The sequence below is a fragment of the Aethalodelphis obliquidens genome, unplaced genomic scaffold (assembly GCF_003676395.1).
Source record: "Aethalodelphis obliquidens isolate GAN/ISIS:26980383/991018 unplaced genomic scaffold, ASM367639v1 scaffold5, whole genome shotgun sequence".
Classification (NCBI taxonomy): Eukaryota; Metazoa; Chordata; class Mammalia; order Artiodactyla; family Delphinidae; genus Aethalodelphis; species Aethalodelphis obliquidens.
Genome location: NW_020837949.1, coordinates 50,492,941 through 50,514,994, shown reverse-complemented (window position 1 = coordinate 50,514,994; position 22,054 = coordinate 50,492,941). Strand labels below are relative to the sequence as shown.

General features: G+C 41.6%; 1 protein-coding gene across 5 annotated transcripts in view; it reads right to left on the bottom strand.

Moving 5' to 3' along the window:
• Positions 1 to 22,054, bottom strand: part of OSBPL3 (oxysterol binding protein like 3) — a 206,580-nt gene that overhangs the window by 81,426 nt on the left and 103,100 nt on the right. For all 5 annotated transcript variants that reach the window (XM_027102367.1, XM_027102370.1, XM_027102368.1 and 2 more), the window contains one exon: positions 8,054 to 8,291. In XM_027102367.1, coding sequence (XP_026958168.1) covers positions 8,054 to 8,149 — 96 coding nt within the window. In that variant the 5' untranslated portion in view covers positions 8,150 to 8,291. The remainder of the gene's footprint in view (positions 1 to 8,053; positions 8,292 to 22,054) is intronic.

The following is a 22,054-nucleotide window of genomic DNA, read 5'->3' as shown; positions in this document are numbered from 1 at the left end:
CAATTCAAATACATCATTTTAGCTGAAGTTTTCATTTCTTCCTGTATCAAATGTTTGTTTTTTTCTTTACAAGACTTACTCAGAGTAGAAATATATTGAGAATTGAGTGCTGGGTCTTTGCCCTTCCTACTTTCAGTGCATAATGTCACAACCATAGGTGTGACCAAAAGGTAGGCAGTAAGGAGAAATAAAAGGCTCAGAAAGGGGGGGGATCTGAAAAACTAAGATGGAACTATATAGTTAATTATTTTTCTCTGTTGGAGCCACGAGAAAAATAACAGCTCTGGACAAACAGACCTGGGGGATCCTTATGGCTGCTTCCCTCATCTGTGTTACTCTTGCCCCTGCATTCACAGAGTGTTGGCTTCTGGAGGTGTGTTTAAACAACAATCATTTGTACATAGGGCACATGGAACTTGAATTAACTTCTAAAGAAGCTTTCTAGCATCTAAAGAAACTTAGTGTTCTTCAAATAGATGGCTGCCTGACCCTCTACCACTTCTTAGCTGTGTGACTCTAAACCGGCAGTTAATTGGGCCCTGTTTTCTTTCTAAAGTGTAGAAAAAATACAGACCTCATTGGATTGTTTTGAGACTCCAAAGGAGAGTAGGAGAGGATCTCATGAGCTGCAAAGGTGCTATCAGATGCTTGTTAACTTCTAGAGTCCCTTGCTGACTCTTTTCAGAGCAGCCTAGACAGAAGCCAAGCCGTCTGCCTCTGCATAGTGCCACCAGCCTCGCAGCTGAAAGGATGAAACAGGGAAGCAGTCACCATGTGGTACTGCTTGAGGGCTCCTGGGACTCCTGCTTCTCGACGGTGAATGGCTTATGTGTCAAACACTTACATAACACTACTATGTGTCAAACACTTACATAACACTACATGCTGGCTCTCTTCTAACTGAAGCAACTGTCACAACCTTACGTGACACAAGGCACAGGGGGATTAAGGACCTTGCTCAGGGTCAAACAGCTTATAAACAGCCCAAGATTTAAACTCAGGCTATCTGGCTCTCAAGCAACTTCTGTGACCATCATAGAACAATGTGACACAGTCATGCCATTCCCAAGCCACTCTTCCTTGACGGGTCTTTATCGTGGTGTTTATTCAGCCCATACTTACAAAAGGCAGCTGGTAAATCTCAGTGTCTAAAGACACAATGAATTAAAAGAAATAAATGGAACTACATATTTTCAATACCCAGAGAGCTGAAATTATAAACACCTGAACATTATAGCTTTAATTCACTCTTTCTGGCAAATTCTCTCCCATTCAGCTCCTGTGTCTTATGGGTTCTGGCAGCAAGCCCAGCCACCCTGGGCTCCCTGGAGTACAGCATAATCTAAGAGTCTGCATAAATAAATTCTCATCAGGTGACCCTGGGAGAGCTCAAAGGCCACCTCAGATTGCCCCAGGGACAAGAGGGTGACAAGAATAAATTGCATAATTGTATGGAGACCTCTCCATTTCAAATCCCCTGCAGTAATGAGAGAAGCACTTGTTAATTATTTTGGAAGGATTCAGTTCCAGATTTCTGACTTACACAGCAAATTAAAAAAAAGAACGGAAGCCATGCTCTCTTTAAAATCCACAGTCTTCCCAATCAAAGTTGATTTCTTATTTGTAGTGATGTGTTCAGCTGTCCTATCCTTAGTAGCTTCACATCTCCCGTGTTCAGCTGTCCTATCCTCTTAGTAGCTTCACATCTCCCTGCTCATGGTCTCTTACTAATAGGTTCTCAATGGATATTGGTTGAAGAAATAAAAATTAGGGCATATAGAACTCTTTCAAAAAAGGCAAAACCTATTCATTCATCTCTAGCACAGTCTGGCTTCTGAAATGCGTTACTTTGAAAGTTCTAGGAAGGAAATGTAAGGGGCAGTGGGAAAAAGACAAGAGGAAATTACTCATATTTTACAGGTATTGAAATAGCAATTCTCTCTCCCACTTAGACATCCCTTAACCTACTTAATATATGTATAGAGCTTTGTGAATTGCAGTCTTTCTACCTAGCAACCACATGCTTATTCATTCATTCATTTAATCCACACTTACCGAATGTCTACCATGTGCAGCCCAGGTACTCTGTATTTATTATTTCATTTAGTTTGCAAAAGGAAGCAAAATTATCTACATTTCACAGCTGAAGAACCAAGCCTAAGAGGTTTTCTACAACATGGCAAGGTCGTCCAGTTAGCAAAAAGCAGAGCCAGTGTGAATACAGGTCAGTTAAAACGAAGACAGTCATTACTTCTGTTCCATACTGTCCAACAGAGCAGTCTGTCTGGAGACCCCAGGTTTAGAAAGTATTTAGGGATTTCATCATTTTCCAGGAAAAACTCAAATGCAGACGTCTTTGTTCATTTTTTGAAATCCTCATATGTCTGTCTCCGGAGTGAGGGAGCTGGGGAATTTGTGGCTTTTTGCTCTCATTCTCCACATGTACCTGCCCATGCATTTCAACCTGCCCTCGATAGAGGGATATTTGCTGCTGGTGTGCAGCAAACTCAGCCCAGTAATTTGCATCTGCCATGTGCAAAGCCCCGTGCCAGTGCCATGAGAGCTCAAAAGATGTGTAAATAGGACCCAGGACTCAAAGAACCACACACTCTTTCAAACCAATGAATTAATCAAAAGAGAGGAGAGAACAGGGCTGTGTTAGGCATGGCATTAGCCAAACTGAAGGTTCCCAAACAGAACATTTGTGAAGGCCTCTCTCAACTCCTGTCTGGTGCCTGGCAGAACTGGGGTACCCTCTTCCTCTGTTCTTATTTTCTCACGAACGGACTTAAACCAGACTTTCATGCCCACCACTCCAAGGAAACCACCCGGCAATATCACCAGTGACCTCCACAACCAACGGTCATTCTCAGCTTCACTTTACTTGACCTATCAAGCAGCCACTTAAAACTAAAGTATTGCAATTCACATAGACTGCATGTATGTTGGAAATGATCTACAGAGAGCATATATTATTTTTTATAAAAATTATTTTTAAAGGGCTAAAGCAATAGATGAAGATTCTTTTCAAGAAAATCGCAAAATTCAAAAGGGCAGAACAGTTTCATATGATTTAATCTAGCTAAAGGGGATAGCTGAGCCAAAGCCTGGGATGGGGAAGAAAAGTGAAGCAAAGACTGACTTAGAACACTACAAGGAATGGGGTGTGATGAAGACATTCAGAAGGGACCAACAACCTATTCTCTGTGTAAGCTGGGTTCCTTTAGTTGGAGATTTCCTGCAAGGAGAACAGATTCCTATCCAGTAAAGGTGCTATATCTAAAGGATGGTCTATTTCAAAGAGATCTACTTCTTGTGCAGAGTATCAGTGTTCTTGAAACAAGGACATCTCACTTCTGGCTCCAGAATTTGCCAAAGTAAAGGGAGCTCATCAGTAATTGTTTCTTAAATTTACAGAGGACCTTTCTCCAATGAGCTTCAATGGCTTTTAGCCAGTGAAAATACTAAATTTTCTCTCACGACATCCCTGCAAAGGAAGTAGAAAATGGAGAACTGAGGTGAACTTCACTTGCCAGAAGTTCCTCCAACAGCAGAATATAAAGACTGTAGCAGCTTTCCCTTTATTTCAGCCCTCTAATATCACTAAGGGGTGACAAATGTGGCACCCATGCTGTCACTCACCCTGTGTATGCCCATGAGCCGTTACTGAAAACATGGCACTCTTTCCCACTGAACCCAGACTCAACTGCAGAATCCTTCTCAACACAATGCTCTAAGCAGCTACTACCAATAGATAAGTGAATGCATGGGGAAAGGACATACAAGGACACTCATGCAAGGACAAAACCCAGCAGAACAGAATGGGATAAGAATTTAACGCCTGGGACTTCCCTGGTGGTGCAGTGGATAAGACTCCGCACCCCCAATGCAGGGGGTCTGGGTTCAATCCCTAGTCAGGGAACTAGATCCCACATGCATTCTGCAACTAAGTGTTTGTATGTCACAACTAAGGAGCCCAAGTGCCGCAACTAAGGAGCCAGTGAGCCGCAACTAAGGAGCCCACGTGCCACAACTAAGGAGATGCAAGCCGCAACTAAGATCTCACACAACAAAATAAACAAACAAACAAACAAATAAATAAACGAATTTAACACTTTTTCCACTTGCTTTAGGTACAGGTTATGTCCTATGTTCAAGATATCAAATGTAGCTCATATATTAGACATTCTGTTACATTCTTCCCTAAAAGTACTTTGTTAATATGTATAAAGTAAGATACATTTTAAAGTATACATTCATATATACATTGTATAGTTTTGTGGACCTTTGTACAACACTAACAAGGTATGGGTTGGTACACGTATGATGCCTGCCAAAGTTTCTGGGGGCAAAAAGTACACCTACTCACTATGAAAATTTAGGTTTTCCACATACAGGAATGAAATTCAAATTAATGTTAACTATAATAATAAAAATAAATGTTAATATTAACTCAGCACCTACTATGAGTCTGACCCTACATTAAATGCTTTAATTCTAATCCTCACAATAATCGTATGAGAAAAGAACTATTCTTATTCCAATTTTATTGATGAGAAAACTGAGGCTTAGAGAGTTTAAGGTTACAGAATTATTGAGTGGAAGCAAGGTTGGAGAGTTCAAGCTCTAATCACTAGGCATACCTTCCTCCTAAAATTATCTTGATAAGATTATATTTAAAGGCTGTTTCCACATTGACAAAATGAGGCATAGTATATTTAAAATTTCAAAAGCCCTAGTATTTAAGTTAAAAGATGACAGCACCCTTCTTGGGTTTTCAAGGCTGTAAGGTGTAAACTTTGTCTTAGGTTCAATTTGTAGAAATGAAAAACACAGATCACACGTAACACCCAGGCCTCATCATTTTGTCCATTAAGGAAGCAAGCTCTTCTAACACAGATATTTGGAAAGGGGAGTATCCACACACAAATGAGGGCTGCTAGAGATTTACATGAGGAGGCTCTGGGATAGGAAAAACAAGTTCAAGTTCAGTTCAAGAAACAAGGACAAGGGCAAATCAGTGCGAGGAAGTGAAAGAAAGCCAGTGTGGCTAGAGTACAGAGAACCAATGTCACCTGGCAATGGTGGATGAGAATTTCAACGAAAATGACTCCAGAAGACCAAGTCTTTCAGCCAAGGTTGTACCGTAAGTTTATGCATTTAGTGCCCCTTCCCTGTCACCTCACAAGCTCCAAACAGCAAAAATATATAAAAATATAAACATGTAGGGTTTTTTTTTTGATATGTCTGTGTGATTTGGAAAAAAACAAAACAAAACAAGATTCAATCTCATGGATAAGACACAAAATAGAAATGCAAAGGATACTGCAGACAGAGGCATCCAGGAGTCCTACTTCAGTGGGCTAATGAAGCTACAAATATCCCCAGGAAAAGGCTGGGATGTGAGCTAGCTTATTGCTGGAAATCAGAGAATGTGGAGGGGGAAGCCCCACACCATGATGAAAGGAGGCTTTAAAAATCTGCCTATCCAGATTGACGGTGGGATGCAGACAGTCTCACAACCAGGACCTGGCCATGCTGCACGCTGGCCTGGTGGTGGCTCTTATATACTCCTGGTTGATGTGGAACAGAGGCCCCAGCTGCAAATATCAGACTTGGCTCTGGGCTGGGGTCATCAGAGGTAGGAAGTAGGTCATAGAAAATCACAGGTGAGTGCAGAGAAAGGACACAGGGAAAGCAGGCTCAAGATGGCGCCCTAAACTATAATTCCAAAGTCTGTGAGAAAAACTAGCATTAAGGAAGATGGTCAATAAACTTAACATCAGACTTATCTCCTCCAGATGGAATGAACCTAAAAATGACTTTAATCTGGAGCTTTAAAAACAAGTCGGTTTTTGCACAGATTATCTTCATTGGTTATATTTGAACATTCCTCAAATTAAATAAATCATATAAATCTTGAAGTTTTAAATGGTGAACTTGTACCTTCCAGCAAAGTGACTGGAAACACAGCATGGTCGCTACATTTAGCATCCAAGAGACCCCTGGATATGGCTGTGTTCCCTAAGAGCCATGAAGTAAGAACTTCCAAGGTCCCTGTACCACTGTGGCACGTTCAGAAACTAAAAGACAGTCTTGGGACAGTGTGTGATGTGGGATGGACCTGGATTGCCGAGGTAGACAACACAGAGGGAAAAGCTGAGCCAGTCCTGCGACCGAACACCTTTCTTTGACAGAAGGATGGGAAAGTGGATTGAATAAGAAAATGGTTCCTGAAAATTAAACTTGGCTTTATAACTAGACTCAGGCTAAAGCTGGAATGAACTTATTAAAGTCTCCATCTTCTCTGGCACAGAGGGAAAATAAGTGTTTATGTGTATAAAGCAACATTACATGCAAATTAAAGTGAGAGATCCTAAATATAAAAGATGACCAATTGACGAATGAACGGCTGAGTGACCAACCCATTCTAAGTCAGAAAAAAGGTGAGGCCTCAAGCACATTCCTCTTACTCTTTATGATGTAACCTCAAAAATAAAAGCTCTGTGAAAACCAACTCAATCAATTTCAAATAACACATCAAAAAAAAGTTTCTATGGTATTCAGTCCTAGAATTTCATTCATTGCACTGCTCCAGTTGCTATGGTGTTATAAGCACTGGCTGTTTGAATGAATCATGTGTTCTCCCTTTATCCAAGGAGGACATGGCAATAGGTGCTACTAAGTGCAAAGGACTGGGGGAAGATCACATACTAGGCTCTAATCCCAACCAGATTTTTGGCTTAGGGAGAGAAACACCCCTGTGGAAAGCTGCCAAAGTGGGTGAGATTAGCTACCCTCATGAAACTAGAACTCCCACGGAGCCATGATACGTTAGCCAAGGAGTAACCTTAGTCATTTTTTTTTAATCCCAGAAGGAAGTGATAACAGTGATGAAAAAATTGTTCTTCCCAACCCCTCAGGGGAGACCTTGGAGAGGTCCCCAAACACCCATATGGCAAAATCTAGTTTGTCTAGAATTATAGATTCTAATGCCATGAAGCAGTGTTGAGAGGTGGCAAGCTCCCTGTCCCAGGCAACGTTGGAAGCGGAAGACCCGTGGTGATGCGTCATAAATGTGTGGACTTGCCTGAGGTGGGAGGCTGCTTGACTGTTGCTTCCAATCTGGAACCAAAGACTCAGAGCCAATTTAGGCCAGTGCGTCCCATGGAGTAAAGGCAAGGCCAACCCAGCCAGCAGACACTGAAAAGGCTCCGAGACCACTTCGGTTGTAAACCCACAGCTTTTGGGCAGCCCACTCTCTTTTGACTTAACTGAAGGTTAAAGAATTATAATAACTAATGTGCATTTACTGCCATGGATCTAAAACCAGCAAATTCTGCTAACAGAGATTTTTTTAGAAAGGAAATCAAGGAGCAACATATAATTAGCTGAGAGTTATTTAGGAGTTAATTATTCAGTCCTTTGTTTCACTTCCTTCTTCTTCCTACTTGATTCCTTTTGACCACTTCTCTGTTGACTTGCTTCCCTTGCCCGTTAGAGAAGTAAAGCAGGTGAGACCCAAAGTTATAACGGGGCATTCTGTGGTTGGAAGCTGTCATAAAAGGTTTGGTAAAGTGAAGGAAGAAGAGGGCGTGAGGATATTATAATCACTGAAAAAGTGATTGTTAGCTTTTTTGTTTTGGTTAGTAGGGTATAAAGGAAAGTGTGGGCTCTGGACTCAAACAGAATGAGCTTTGGTTTCTTGTTTCTGCCACTTAATAGACTAGCTATGTGTCCTTGGGCAGATAACTCAGTTGGTCTGACTCAGCTTCCTCACAGAGAAAACAGGAATATCAATATCTGTGTTGGAGGACAGTTGCAGTGATTGAGTAAAATAATCCAAAGAGACAAATATATTTCTTCCCATCCAGTAGGCTCTCGAGCTGCATTATTAAAATTATCTAAAATTTACTCTTCTTAGATAATTAAGATATGACGAAAAGCAAATGCTCTTAAACTGAGAAGTAGGAGTTCCCAAGTAAATGTACAGATTTTAATCTGAAAACTTGTTGATTTAAATTTGCATCTTAATATTTGCATTAAACTTTACCTGTCGACTTCCCTGCTTGGAAGAGCAACTACTTGTGCTCCTTGAAGGTGAGGCCAATTTGGGGGACACCCCAAGGCTCTTCTCATCACTCATCATGAACGGCAGGTCCTTGGCCTTGATGTAGTCAAAATGCCATAGAAGACGGTGGAGCACAGAGTATGGCAGTCCGACACAAGCAGGTGGCTCAGCTTTTATCCGATATGTTTTAAAAGCATTTTGGATGACCCAGAGGAAATCCCTAAAGCAAAAAGAAAAGAATTAGAGAGAAGGTACAAGGCATCAGGCATCATCTATAATTAGCACTGATCGCCCACAAGTGGTTTATCTACGCTACAGATTACAGAGCCACGATGGTTACTCACATCAGGGGCTGTGAAGGAAAAGACGCATTATACCTATCTCTTATTGGAAATTATGTATAGGCGGTTTTTCATGTAACTTTGCAATATAATAGGCTTAAGAACGTGAGTAAGAAAATTTGAGTCCAGACACATACAAAATCTGTACTATAAAAACCATCCCAAACCACGAGATACCACTTCATACCAACCCTGACAGATACAATCAAAAAACTGAAAAATAACAAGTGTTGGAAGAAACTGCAACCTTTAGGCATTTGCTGCTAGGAATGCAAAATGGTGTAGCCGTAGTTGAAAACAGTTTGGCAGTTTTTAAAAAGTTAAACATAGAATTATCGTATGATTCAGCAACTCCACTCCAAGGTATATACCCGAAAGAACTGAAAACAAGTATTCTAACAAAAACTTGTACAAGAATGTTCACCACAATGCTATTTATTCACAACAGTCAAAGGTAGAAACAACCCAAATGTCCATCCACTGATGCATGGATAAACTACATATGGTATATATGCTATGGTCTGGATGTTTACACCTCCCCCCAACCGCCACCTCCACCCAGCTTCATATGTTGAAATCCTAATGCCCAATGAGATAGTATTAGGAGGTGGGGCCTTTGGGAGGTGTTAGGTCCTGAGGGCAGAGCCCTCATGAATGGCATTACTGCCCTTATGAAAGAGACCCCAGAGCTTCCTGGCCCCTCCCATCATGGGAGGGTACTGTGATAAGCCTGCCACCCGAAGAGGGCCCTCTGACCATGCTGGCATACTCATCTTGGACTTCTAGCCTCCAGCACTGTGAGGAATAAATTTCTGTTGCTTATAAGCCACCCAGACTGTGATATTTTGTTATAGCAGCCCAAACAGACTAAAACAGCATATTCACACAGTGGACTATTATTCACTTCTGTTATACATGCTATAACATAAATGAACCTTGAAAACATTATGCTAAATGAAAGAAGCCAGACACACAAAAAAACACATAATGTATGTTTCTATTTATATGAAATATCCAGAGTGGGCAAATCCATTAGCGACAGAAGGCCAATTAGGGGTTGCCAGGGGCTGGGGGATTTGAGGAATGGAGTCTAGCTATGGGGTTTCCTTTAATGGTGATTAAAATGTTCTGGAACTAGATAATGGTGATGGTTGTACAGCACTGTGAAAGTGCTAAATGTCACTGAATTGTACACTTGAAAGTGGTTAAAAAGTTAATTTTATGTTATGCATTTTACTAATTAATTAAAAAAAAATCCTTTTCTGGTTTCTTGGGGGATAGAGGTGGGTAATTTGTTCTACCAAAGGTTTCTGGAGACATCTTATAAAAAAAAAAACTATAACATGATGTGACAAAAACTATGGGGGAAAGCAGAATTTTCCATACCATCTATTAGCATATTAGTAATTAAATCAATGATCATTTGTTGAGTCCATACTACTTACTGCCAAGCACTATATATTTCCCACACACAGTGTCTCATTTAATCAAAGTCTGATGGGATGGGTATTATCTGCATTTCACAGAGGAAGAAGCCAAGTTTCTGAGAAGTTAAGTCAGTTGCCTAGTCATGAAGCTGGCGAGAGACTGAATCCAGGCTAGGTCCCAGGCCTTTAAGCTTGGTGCTGGAAATGAGCATGCCTTGATGGCCAGGTCTGGTGATAACAGCTACTGCCCCATCTTTGGGACCTAAGAGAACTCAGGAGCTGAACTAGGAAGACTCAGGAGGGAGCACGTCATAAGCCAGCTTTGAAGAGGCAATGCCACATTCTCTCTACAGCACAGTGTGGACCTCCAAGATGGCGAGGATCTCTGGTGGCGAAGGGGATTGACCAGGGCATTGGCAGAGACCCCTTTATGAAACTGAGTCTCTCTGCTGACTTTATGATTAACCTCTCTATCCAAAACTTTATTCCCTTTCTTGTTTTGCAGCTGTGCCTCCTCAGCAGTGAGGAGCATCAAAGTGACAAAGCAAGAGCCTGTGGAGCCTTCTCAGGACAGACCCCACTCCCCATGTCCTCTGCCTGCCTCTTGTTTATACCGAAAAGCTTAGTCTCCCAGGCCTCCCCTGAGTATCAAAAGGCTGGCTCAAGAGTTAGTGATTAGGAAATGTGAAGATGTAGAAACAAAGAATAGCTGCTGTGACAGGAAACTGGTAACAATTTAGACCATAAATCAGCAGTCGCTGAACTCCCGGCTCCTTGAAAGATATAAAGGCCTGACACACATTCCTGAGTTGTTTCTACAGGAAGCAGACCCTCACCAGATGAAAACTGCTGACCTCAAGCACGGAGACCCCAGGCCAGTTGAAACTGGAAGATGGACGATGCTCAAAACTTCACCTTGATGCCAACCAATCCGAGGATTCTGCACGAGCTGGTCATGCACGCTGCAGCCCCGTCACTCACACTGTCTTTAAGACCTTTGTCTCCTAACTGGCGACTTGGAGATGGTCTTAAGACATTAGTCCACCGCCTTCCCAGATTGCCAGCCTCCTGAATAAAGCAACTTTTCCTTTTCCACCAACACTTATCTCTTGAGTACTGGCCTTTTGAGCAGCGAGCAGCCGAACTTGGTACCTGCCTCATCTGGTTACATTTACAAGTAGTTGGCTGGGCTGCCACCCCTGTAGCTCTTTAGGGGTGAACCACTTCCTTTACCCACAGCCCTGAGTTAAGGGTGACTAACACGTTTAGGTTTTGCCTTCAGACTTTTATTTGACACACTAAGTAAATGCTACAACTTTCCCAACCATGTTAACAACAATAAAAAAAAAAGTTTTATATCTAATTCATTTGGTTCTCAGTGTTCACATAGTCTAATTTTAAAAGAAGGATGTTATACAGCTGTCCAGGAACCAGCTAGTTAAATATTATATCAAATTTTTGGTTAATTATTAAGTACTCAAGTCTCCTATGCCTTTCACTAACACTTCTTAAATAATGAGCATGCTAAGGCCATAAACTAAAACCAAGACAATGCAGAGAAATAACAAAATCTCAGAAAATAAAATTAAGGTACCTGTAGGCATAGAACTCAATTCCCATGTTGCTTTCTATAGAACCACCCCCCCCCCCGCCACACTCACACACAAATCTCTGTATTCAGAGTACTGAATCCAACAATAAATAAGACTAAAAGCAAACCAACACCAGCATCTTCGTAAAGTTAGCTTTACTTATGAGGCATGACTAATTGTACCTGAAATTAGAAGCAAATGCATTCTAGTTAAAAACTGCCAAGAGAGGCTGTTAAGCTATATTCATAGTTTGTTTAATAGCAGTGTTGGCGGCTGCTGTTTAAGAAAGAGAAAAAAAAGAAACACCTGATGGAAACCCCAAATGATGAAATGTCTGTGGGGACAGCCATTGCTATGACAATCGGTTCCACAGTGAATGAGGAATACCAACAAAGGGACTCTGCTTGTGTGTGGAAGGTTTTTGTTTTGTTTTGTTTCAAGGCTGAGATTCTGATAATGAGAGCATGGGGTTGAGAGGTGGTGTATGACATGTGCAGAAGGGATAAAAAAAAGAGCATTGGGGCCATAAAGTAAGAGTCACGGGAATTCTGAAACTGGGTCAGAACAGAAACACCATAATCCTCTCCTAGAGGCAGTTGATTAAAAGAATGATCGTCATCTTTTAACTCTGCCAAATTTCACTTCACAGGCAACGGACAGGAAGGCCAGGGCTGTGAATAGGCTAAATCCCATACTCATTTAAATTGGTACTTTGAGTTAAGGCCTCTGAAGGTACCACCTGCTGTGACTTCTGGGAAAAGAAAGGGTGAGAATCTACAGCCCTTCCCACATCCATCACCAGATGAGTTTAAGATTATGCCTAGGGAAATATATTTCTTTCATCCCCCAGAACCTTACTGCCTAGCTTCATCAGAAATTCAGTCAAAATTACCAGGGGCAGCTTAAAGGGCAAAAGAATTCAAATTCTAGGGAAAGGATATGCTTAAAACAGGGCGGCAGCAGTAGCCCAAGACTAAGGTACTGGAGAAGTAAGGCAGTCACGTGGAATGAGGCATCTATTGTGTCCAACCTAGGGGACCCTGCAGGCTGGCCTGGGGGCATCACCACAGTAAAGACCTTGACGGGAGTCCTCAGAGGACCCTGACAAAGGGGAGTCACATGGAAGTCTGGTGTCGTCTACTCCAATTAGCTGACTAAGTAAAATGGCAAAGAGAAAGCCCTGCAGGGAGACAGACTCTAGCCAGGGGCCAGGCCATGGATCCAGGGGTGTAGTAGATCGTAAAGCAGGTACACATGAAAGACCCTTGGTGCTTTCACCCCTCCCAGTGACCCTTCCATGCACAACCTCTAACTCGAGAGGATTACTGCTTTGAACAAAATACAACAGTTTCCCTGCTCACAGACTGAACAACCTAAGGTCAATAATTTATTTCCTCCTTTATTTTTCACTGAGGCATAACTTACATACAGTAAAGTGAACAACTCCTTTTTTTTTTTTTTGGTAACATCTTTATTGGAGTTTAATTGCTTTACAATGGTGTGTTAGTTTCTGCTTTATAACAAAGTGAGTCAGTTATACATATACATATGTTCCCATATCTCTTCCCTCTTGGATCTCCCTCCCTCCCACCCTTCCTATCCCACCCCTCTAGTTGGTCACAAAGCACAGAGCTGATATCCCTGTGCTATGCGGCTGCTTCCCACGAGCTTTCTATTTTACATTTGGCAGTGTATATATGTCCATGCCACTCTCTAACTTTGTCCCAGATGACCCCTCCCCCTCCCCACATCCTCAGGTCCATTCTCTAGTAGGGCTGTGTCTTTATTCCCATCTTGGCCCTAGGTTCTTCACAACTTTTTTTTTTTTTAAGTTCCATATATATGTGTTAGCAGACGGTATTTGTTTTTCTCTTTCTGACTTACTTCACTCTGTATGACAGACTCTAGGTCCTTCCACCTCACGACAAATAACTGTTTCGTTTCTTTATATGGCTGAGTAACAATCCATTGTATATATGTGCCACATCTTCTTTAACCATTCATCTCTCAATGGACACACAGGTTGCTTCCATGTCCTGGCTATTGTAAATAGAGCTGCAATGAACATTGTGGTACATGACTCTCTTTGAATTATGGTTTTCTCAGGGTATATGCCCGTAGTGGGATTGCTGGGTCGTATGGTAGTTCTATTTTCAGTTTTGTTTCTTTTTACGGTACGCGGGCCTCTCACTGTTGTGGCCTCTCCCGTTGCGGAGCACAGGCTCCGGATGCGCAGGCTCAGCGGCCGTGGCTCACGGGCCCAGCCGCTCCGCGGCATGTGGGATCTTCCCAGACCGGGGCACGAACCCGTGTCCCCTGCATCGGCAGGCGGGCTCTCAACCACTGCGCCACCAGGGAAGCCCTATTTTCAGTTTTTTAAGGAACCTCCATACTATTCTCCATAGTGGCTGTATCAATTTTCATTCCCACCAACAGTGCAAGAGGGTTCCCTTTTCTCCACACCCTCTCCAGCATTTATTATTTGTAGATTTTTGATGATGGCCATTCTGACTGGTGTGAGGTGATAGCTCATTGTAGTTTTGATTTGCATTTCTCTAATGATTAATGATGTTGAGCATTCGTTCATGTGTTTGTTGGCACTCTGTATATATTCTTTGGAGAAATGTCTATTTAGGCCTTCTGCCCATTTTTGGATTGGGTTGTTTCTTTTTTTGATATTGAGCCATATGAGCTGCTTGTAAATTTTGGAGATTAATGCTTTGTCAGTTACTTCATTCACAAATATTTTCTCCCATTCTGAGGGTTGTCTTTTCCTCTTGTTTCTGGTTTCCTTTGCTGTACAAAAGCTTTTAAGTTTCATTAGGTACCATTTGTTTATTTTGTTTTTATTTCCATTTCTCTAGGAGGTGGGTCAAAAAGGATCTTGCTGTGATTTATGTCATAGAGTGTTCTGCCTATGTTTTCCTCTAAGAGTTTGATAGTGTCTGCCCTTACACTTAGGTCTTTAATTCATTTGGAGTTTATTTTGGTGTATGGTGTTAGGAAGTGTTCGAATTTCATTCTTTTACATGTAGCTGTCCAGTTTTCCAAGCACCACTTATTGAAGAGGCTGTCTTTTCTCCATTGTATATTCCTGCCTCCTTTATCAAAGATAAGGTGACCATATGTTTGTGGGTTTATCTCTGGGCTTTCTATCCTGTTCCATTGATCTATATTTCTGTTTTTGTGCCAGTACCATACTATCTTCATTACTATAGCTTTGTAGTATAGTCTTAAGTCAGAGAGCCTGACTCCTCCAGCTCCGTTTTTCTTTCTCAAGATTGCTTTGGCTATTCGGGGTCTTTTGTGTTTCCATACAAATTGTGAAATTTTTTTGTTCTAGTTCTGTGAAAAATGCCAGTGGTAGTTTGATAGGGATTGCGCTGAATCTGTGAGTCGTTTTGGGTAGTATAGTCATTTTCACAATGTTGATTCTTCCAATCCAAGAACATGGTATATCTCTCCTTCTATTTGTATCATCTTTAATTTCTTTCATCAGTGTCTTATAATTTTCTGCACACAGGTCTTTTGTCTCCTTAGGTAGGTTTATTCCTAGGTATTTTATTCTTTTTGTTGCAATGGTAAATGGGAGTGTTTTCTTAATTTCACTTTCAGATTTTTCATCATTACTGTATAAGAATGCAAGAGATTTCTGTGCATTAATTTTGTATTCTGCTATTTTACTGCAATTCATTGATTAGCTCTAGTAGTTTTCTGGTAGTATCTTTAGGATTCTCTACATACAGTTTCATGTCATCTGTAAACAGTGACAGCTTTACTTCTTTTCCACTTTGGATTCCTTTTATTTCTTTTTCTTCTCTGGCAGCTATGGCTAAAACTTCCAAAACTATGTTGAATAATAGTGGTGATAGTGGGCAACCTTGTCTTGTTTCTGATCTTAGTGGAAATGGTTTCAGTTTTTCACCATTGAGGACGATGTTGGCTGTGGGTTTGTCATATATGGCCTTTATTATGTTGGGGAAAGTTCCCTCTATGCTACATTCCGGAGGGTTTTTACCATAAATGGGTGTTGAATTTTGTCAAAAGCTTTCTCTGCATCTATTGAGATGATCATAGGGTTTTTCTCCTTCAATTTGTTTATATGGTGTATCACATTGATTGATTTGCGTATATTGAAGAATCCTTGCATTCCTGGGATAAACCCCACTTTATCATGGTGTATGATCCTTTTAATGTGCTGCTGGATTCCGTTTGCTAGTATTTTGTTGAGGATTTTTGCATCTATGTTCATTAGTGATATTGGCCTGTAGTTTTCTTTCTTTGTGAAATCTTTGTCTGGTTTTGGTATCATGGTGATGGCGGCCTCGTAGAATGAGTTTGGGAGTGTTCCTCCCTCTGCTATACTTTGGAAGAGTTTGAGAAGGACAGGTGTTTAGCTCTTCTCTAAATGTTTGATAGAATTCGCCTATGAAGCCATCTGGTCCTGGGCTTTTGTTTGTTGGAAGATTTTTCATCACAATTGCAATTTCAGTGCTTGTGATTGGTCTGTTCCTATTTTCTATTTCTTCCTGGTTCAGTCTCAGAAGGTTTTGCATTTCTAAGAATTTGTCCATTTCTTCCAGGTTGTCCATTTTATTGGCATATACTTGCTTGTAGTAATCTTTCATGATGCTTTGTATTTCTGCAGTGTCAGTTGTTACTTCCCCTTTTTCATTTCTAATTCTATTGATTTGAGTCTTCTCCCTTTTTTTCTTGATGAGTCTGGCTAAGGGTTTATCAATTTTATCTTCTCAAAGAACCAGCTTTTACTTTTATTGATCTTTGCTATTGTTTCCTTCATTTCTTTTTCATTTATTTCTGATCTGATCTTTATGATCTTTCCTTCTGCTAACTTTGGGGGGTTTTTTGTTCTTCTTTCTTTAATTGCTTTAGGTTTAAGGCTAGGTTGTGTATTTGAGATGTTTCTTGTTTCCTGAGGTAGGACTGTACTGCTATAAACTTCCATCTTAGAACTGCTTTTGCTGCATCCCATAGGTTTTGGGTCGTAATGTTTTCACTGTCATTTGTTTCTAGGTATTTTTTAATTTCCTCTTTGATTTCGTCAGTGATCTCTTGGTTATTAAGTAGTGTGTTGTTTAGCCTCTGTGTGTTTGTATTTTTTACAGATTTTTTTCCTGTAATTGATATCTAGTCTCATAGCTTTGTGGTCAGAAAAGATACTTGATAGGATTTCAATTTTCTTAACTTTACCAAGGCTTGATTTGTGACCCAAGATATGATCTATCCTGGAGAATGTTCCATAAGCACTTGAGAAGAAAGTGTATTCTGTTGTTTTGGGATGGAATGTCCTATAAATAGCAATTAAGTCCATCTTGTTTAATGTATTATTTAAAGCTTGTGTTTCCTTATTTATTTTCACTTTGGATGATCTGTCCATTGGTGAAAGTGGGGTGTTAAAGTCCCCTACTATGATTGTGTTACTGTTGATTTCCCCTTTTACGGCTGTTAGTATTTGCCTTATGTATTGAGGTGCTCCTATGTTGGGTGAATTAATATTTACAATTGTTATATCTTGGGTTGATCCCTTGATCATTCGGTAGTGTCCTTTTTTGTCTCTTGTAATAGTCTTTGTTTTAACCTATTTTGTCCGATATGAGAATTGATACTCCAGCTTTCTTTTGATTTCCATTTGCATGGAATATCATTTTCCATCCCTCACTTTCACTCTGTATGTGTCCCTAGGTCTGAAGTGGGCCTCTTGTAGACAGCATATATATGAGTCTTGATTTTGTATCCATTCAGCCAGTCTATGTCTTTTGGTTGGAGCATTTAATCCATTTACATTCAATGTAATTATCGATATGTATGTTCCTATTAGCATTTTCTTTATTGCCTTGGGTTTGTTATTGTAGGTCTTTTCCTTCTCTTGTGATTCCTGCCTAGAGACATTCCGTTACCATTTGTTGTAAAGCTGGTTTTGTGGTGCTGAATTCTCTTAGCTTTTGCTTGTCTGTAAAGGTTTTAATTTCTCTGTCAAATCTGAATGAGATCCTTGCTGGGTAGAGTAATCTTGGTTGTAGGTTTTTTCCCTTTCATCACTTTAAACATGTCTTGCCACTCCCTTCTGGCTTGCAGAGTTTCTGCTGAAAGATCAGCTGTTAACCTTATGGGGATTCCATTGTATGTTGTTACTTTTCCCTTGCTGCTTTTAATATTTTTTCTTTGTATTTAATTTTTAATAGTTTGATTAATGTGTGCCTTGGCGTGTTTCTCCTTGTATTTATCCTGTATGGGACTCTCTGTGCTTCCTGGACTTGAATAACTATTTCGTTCCCCATATTAGGGAAGTTTTCAACTATAATCTCTTCAAATATTTTCTCAGTTCCTTTCTTTTTCTCTTCTTCTTCTGGAACCCCTATGATTCGAATGTTGGTGTGTTTAATGTTGTCCCAGAGGCCTCTGAGACTGTCCTCAATTCTTTACATTCTTTTTTCTTTATTCTGCTCTGCAGTAGTTATTTCCACTATTTTATCTTCCAGGTCACTTATCCGTTCTTCTGCCTCAGTTATTCTGCTATTGATCCCTTCTAGAGAATTTTTAATTTCATTTATTCTGTTGCTCATCACTGTTTGTTTGCTCTTTGGTTCTTCTTGGTCCTTGTTAAACGCTTCTTGTAGTTCTCTATTCTATTTCCAAGATTTTGGATCATCTTTACTATCATTATTCTGAATTCTTTTTCAGGTAGACTGCCTATTTCCTCTTCATTTGTTAGGTCTGGTGGGTTTTTACCTTGCTCCTTCATCTACTGTGTGTTTCTCTGTCTTCTCATTTTGCTTCTCAACTTACTGTGTTTGAGGTCTCCTTTTTGCAGGCTGCAGGGTCGTAGCTCCCGTAGTTTTTGGTGTCTGCCCCGAGTGGCTAAGGTTGGTTCAGTGGGTTGTGTAGGCTTCCTGGTGGAGGGGACTAGTGCCTGTGTTCTGGTGGATGAGGCTGTTTCTTGTCTTTCTGGTGGGCAGGTCCATTTCTGGTGGTGTGTTTTGGGGTGCCTGTGACCTTATTATGATTTTAGGCAGCCTCTCTGCTAATGGGTGGTGGGGTTGTGTTCCTTTCTTGCTAGTTGTTTGCCATAGGGTGTCCAGCACTGTAGCTTGCTGGTCGTCGAGTGGAGCTGGGTCTTGGCGTTGAGATGGAGTTTTGTGAGAGATTGTCACCATTTGATATTATGTGGAGCTGGGAGGTCTCTGGTGGACCAATGTCCTGAACTTGGCTCTCCCACCTCAGAGGCCCAGCCCTGATGCCTGGCTGGAGCACCAAGAGCCTGTCATCCACATGGCTCAGAATAAAATGGAGAAAAAGAGAAAGAAAGAAAGAAAAAGATAAAATGAAATGAAATGAAATAAAATAAAGTTATTAAAATAAAAAATAATTATTAAAAAAATTTGAAAAGTAATAAAAAAAGAAAGAAAGAAGAGAGCAACCAAACCAAAAAACAAATCCACCAATGATAACAAGTGCTAAAAACTATACTAAAAGAAAGAAGAAAAAAAAAACAAACAGACAGACAGGACCCTAGGACAAATGGTAAACACAAAGCTATACAGTCAAAATCACACACAGAAGCATAAACATACACACTCACAAAAAGAGAAAAAGGGAAAAAATATATATATATCATTGCTCCCAAAGTCCACCTCCTCAATTTGGGATGATTCGTTGTCTATTCAGGTATTCCACAGATGCAGGGTACATCAAGTTGATTGTGGAGCCTTAATCCGCTGCTTCTGAGGCTGCTGGGAGAGATTTCCCTTTCTCTTCTTTGTTCGCACAGTTCCTGGGATTCAGCTTTGTATTTGGCCCTGCCTCTGCGTGTAGGTCGCCTGAGGGCATCTGTTCTTCGCTCAGATAGTTTGGGTTTAAAGGAGCAGCTGTTTCGGGGGCTCTGGCTCACTCAGGCCGGGGGGGAGGGAGGGGCACAGAGTGCGGGGTGAGCCTGCGGCGGCAGAGGCTAGCAGGACGTTGCACCGGCCTGAGGCGCACCGTGCGTTCTCCCGGGGAAGTTGTCCCTGGATCGCGGGACCCTGGCCGTGGCGGGCTGCACAGGCTCCCAGGAGGGGAGATGTGGAGAGTGACCTGTGCTCGCACACAGGCTTCTTAGTGGCTGCAGTAGCAGCCTTAGTGTCTCATGCCCGTCTCTGGTGTCCACGCTGATAGCCGCGGCTCGTGCCTGTCTCTGGAGCTCGTTTAGGCGACGCTGCTAATCCCCTCTCCTCACGCACCAGGAAACAAAGAGGCAAGAAAAAGTCTCTTGCCTCTTCGGCAGGTCCAGACTTTTTCCCGGACTCCCTCTCTGCTAGCCGTGGCGCACTAGCCCCGTTCAGGCTGTGTTCACGCCACCAACCGCAGTCTTCTCCCTGGGATCTGACCAAAGCCCGAGCCTCAGCTCCCAGCCCCGCCCGCCCTGGCAGGTGAGCAGACAAGCCTCTTGGACTGGTGAGTGCTGGTCAGCACCGATCCTCTGTGCGGGAATCTCTCCGCTTTGCCCTCCGCACCCCTGTTGCTGCACTCTCCTCCGTGGCTCCGAAGCTTCCCCCTTCCGCCACCCGCCGTCTCCGCCCGCGAAGGGGCTTCCTAGTGTGTGGAAACCTTTCCTCCTTCACAGCTCCCTCCCACTGGTGGAGGTCCCGTCCGTATTCTTTTGTCTCTGTTTATTCTTTTTTCTTTTGCCCTACACAGGTACGTGGGGAGTTTCTTGCCTTTTGGGAGGTCTGAGGTCTTCTGCCAGCGTTCAGTAGGTGTTTTGTAGGAGTTGTTCCACGTGTAGATGTATTTCTGATGTATTTGTGGGGAGGAAAGTGATCTCCGCATCTTACTCTTCCGCCATCTTGAAGCTCCCCATAAGTGAACAAATCTTAAGTGTACAGACAACTCTATGAAAGTTTACATTTTTCATTTGCAAATACTGACATAACCACCATATGGATTAAGAAACAGAGCAGTTGCAGGCTCCCCAGAAGGCTCCTCCACCCCCTGGCCATTGATCTGCCTGGTGCGGAGCTGGTCCTTCTGCTCCTGCAAGCAAGTACTTGTCAATGTGCCCCAGGGACAGAGAGCTGCGACTTCCCTGAGCTTTCAGGAACAGAAAGTATGACTGCTCTTGCGCCTTCTGCCTAATACAAGTGTTTGTTGCACAGCAGAACTCACTCTGGGACCTGCTCTCACTTAACAACCCGCCTGGTAGCCAAATCCAACAGGGATAAGAAGCTTGATGCATTTAGGTCTATTCAAAAATGCTCTTCTTGGGCCACTGAGATGAGCTGGGTCCTCTCTCACCACTGTCACCCACCTGGAGAAACAGTAGGGTCAGGCCCAGGTGAAAATGGGGCTCTAGTTACAAGTCCAATGGGCATAAGATGTGCAAACATATGCCATCCTGAGGCTCAGTTAGGGAAGAGAGAGCTCCTATTTCTACCAAGAATGGGGAAGAATAAAAGACCAAGGCACTGCCAAACATTTGGCAACAAAGGCTATTTTAAGACCTATTTTGGAAATTTTCACTAAGAAAAGAATACACAGTTTGGGAAAAGACACAAAGAAGACATACACATCAAGACCTATGTGCCTTCATGAAAAGATGGTCAACATCGCTGATTATTAGAGAAATGCAAGTCAAAACTACAATGAGGTATCACCTCACACTGGTCAGAATGGCCATCATTAAAAAGTTACAAACAACAAATGCTGGAGAGGGTGTGGAGCAAAGGGAACTGTCCTACACCGTTAGTGGGACTGTAAACTGATGCAGCCACTATGGAAAACAGCACAGAGGTTTCTCAAAAAACTAAAAATAGAACTACCATATGATCCAGCAATCCCACTCCTGGGCATATATCCAGACAAAACTATAATTCAAAAAGATACATGCACCCCTGTTTATAACAGCACTATTCACAATAGCCACGACATGGAAAGAACCAAAATGTCCATCAACAGAGGAATGGATAAAGAAGATGTGGTACATATGTACAATGGAATATTACTCAGCCAACAACAAAAAAATGAAATAATGCCATTTGCAGCTACATGGATGCAACTAGAGATTGTCATACTAAGTGAAGTAAGTCAGAAAGAGAAAGACAAACATCATATGATATCACTTTCATATGGAAGCTAAAATATGGCACAAATGAACGTATCTACGCAACAGAAACAGACTCACAGACGTAGAGAGCAGACATGGTTGCCAACGTGGTGGGGGAGGGATGGACTGGGAGTTTGGGGTTAGTAGATACAAACTATTACATGCAGAATGGATGGACGACAAGGTCCTACTGTATAGCACAGGGACCTATGTTCAATACCCTGGGATAAACCATAATGGAAAATAATATAAAAAAGAATGTATATATGTGTAAAACTGAGTCACTTTGCTGCACAGCAGAAATTAACACAACATTGTAAATCAACTATACTTCAATTTAAAAAGAATTTTTTTAAAGACCTACGTGCCTTGGAAGGAGCAAGACTTAGGTTTGAACTGGCGCTCCTTAATTACAAACTCTGTGCACCTTGACAAATATATTAACCTCTCCAATCTTCAGGGTTTTGTTTTTTTGTTTTTTGTGTAGGAAATAGGGAATTGTGAGGATTAAATGAGAAAATGAG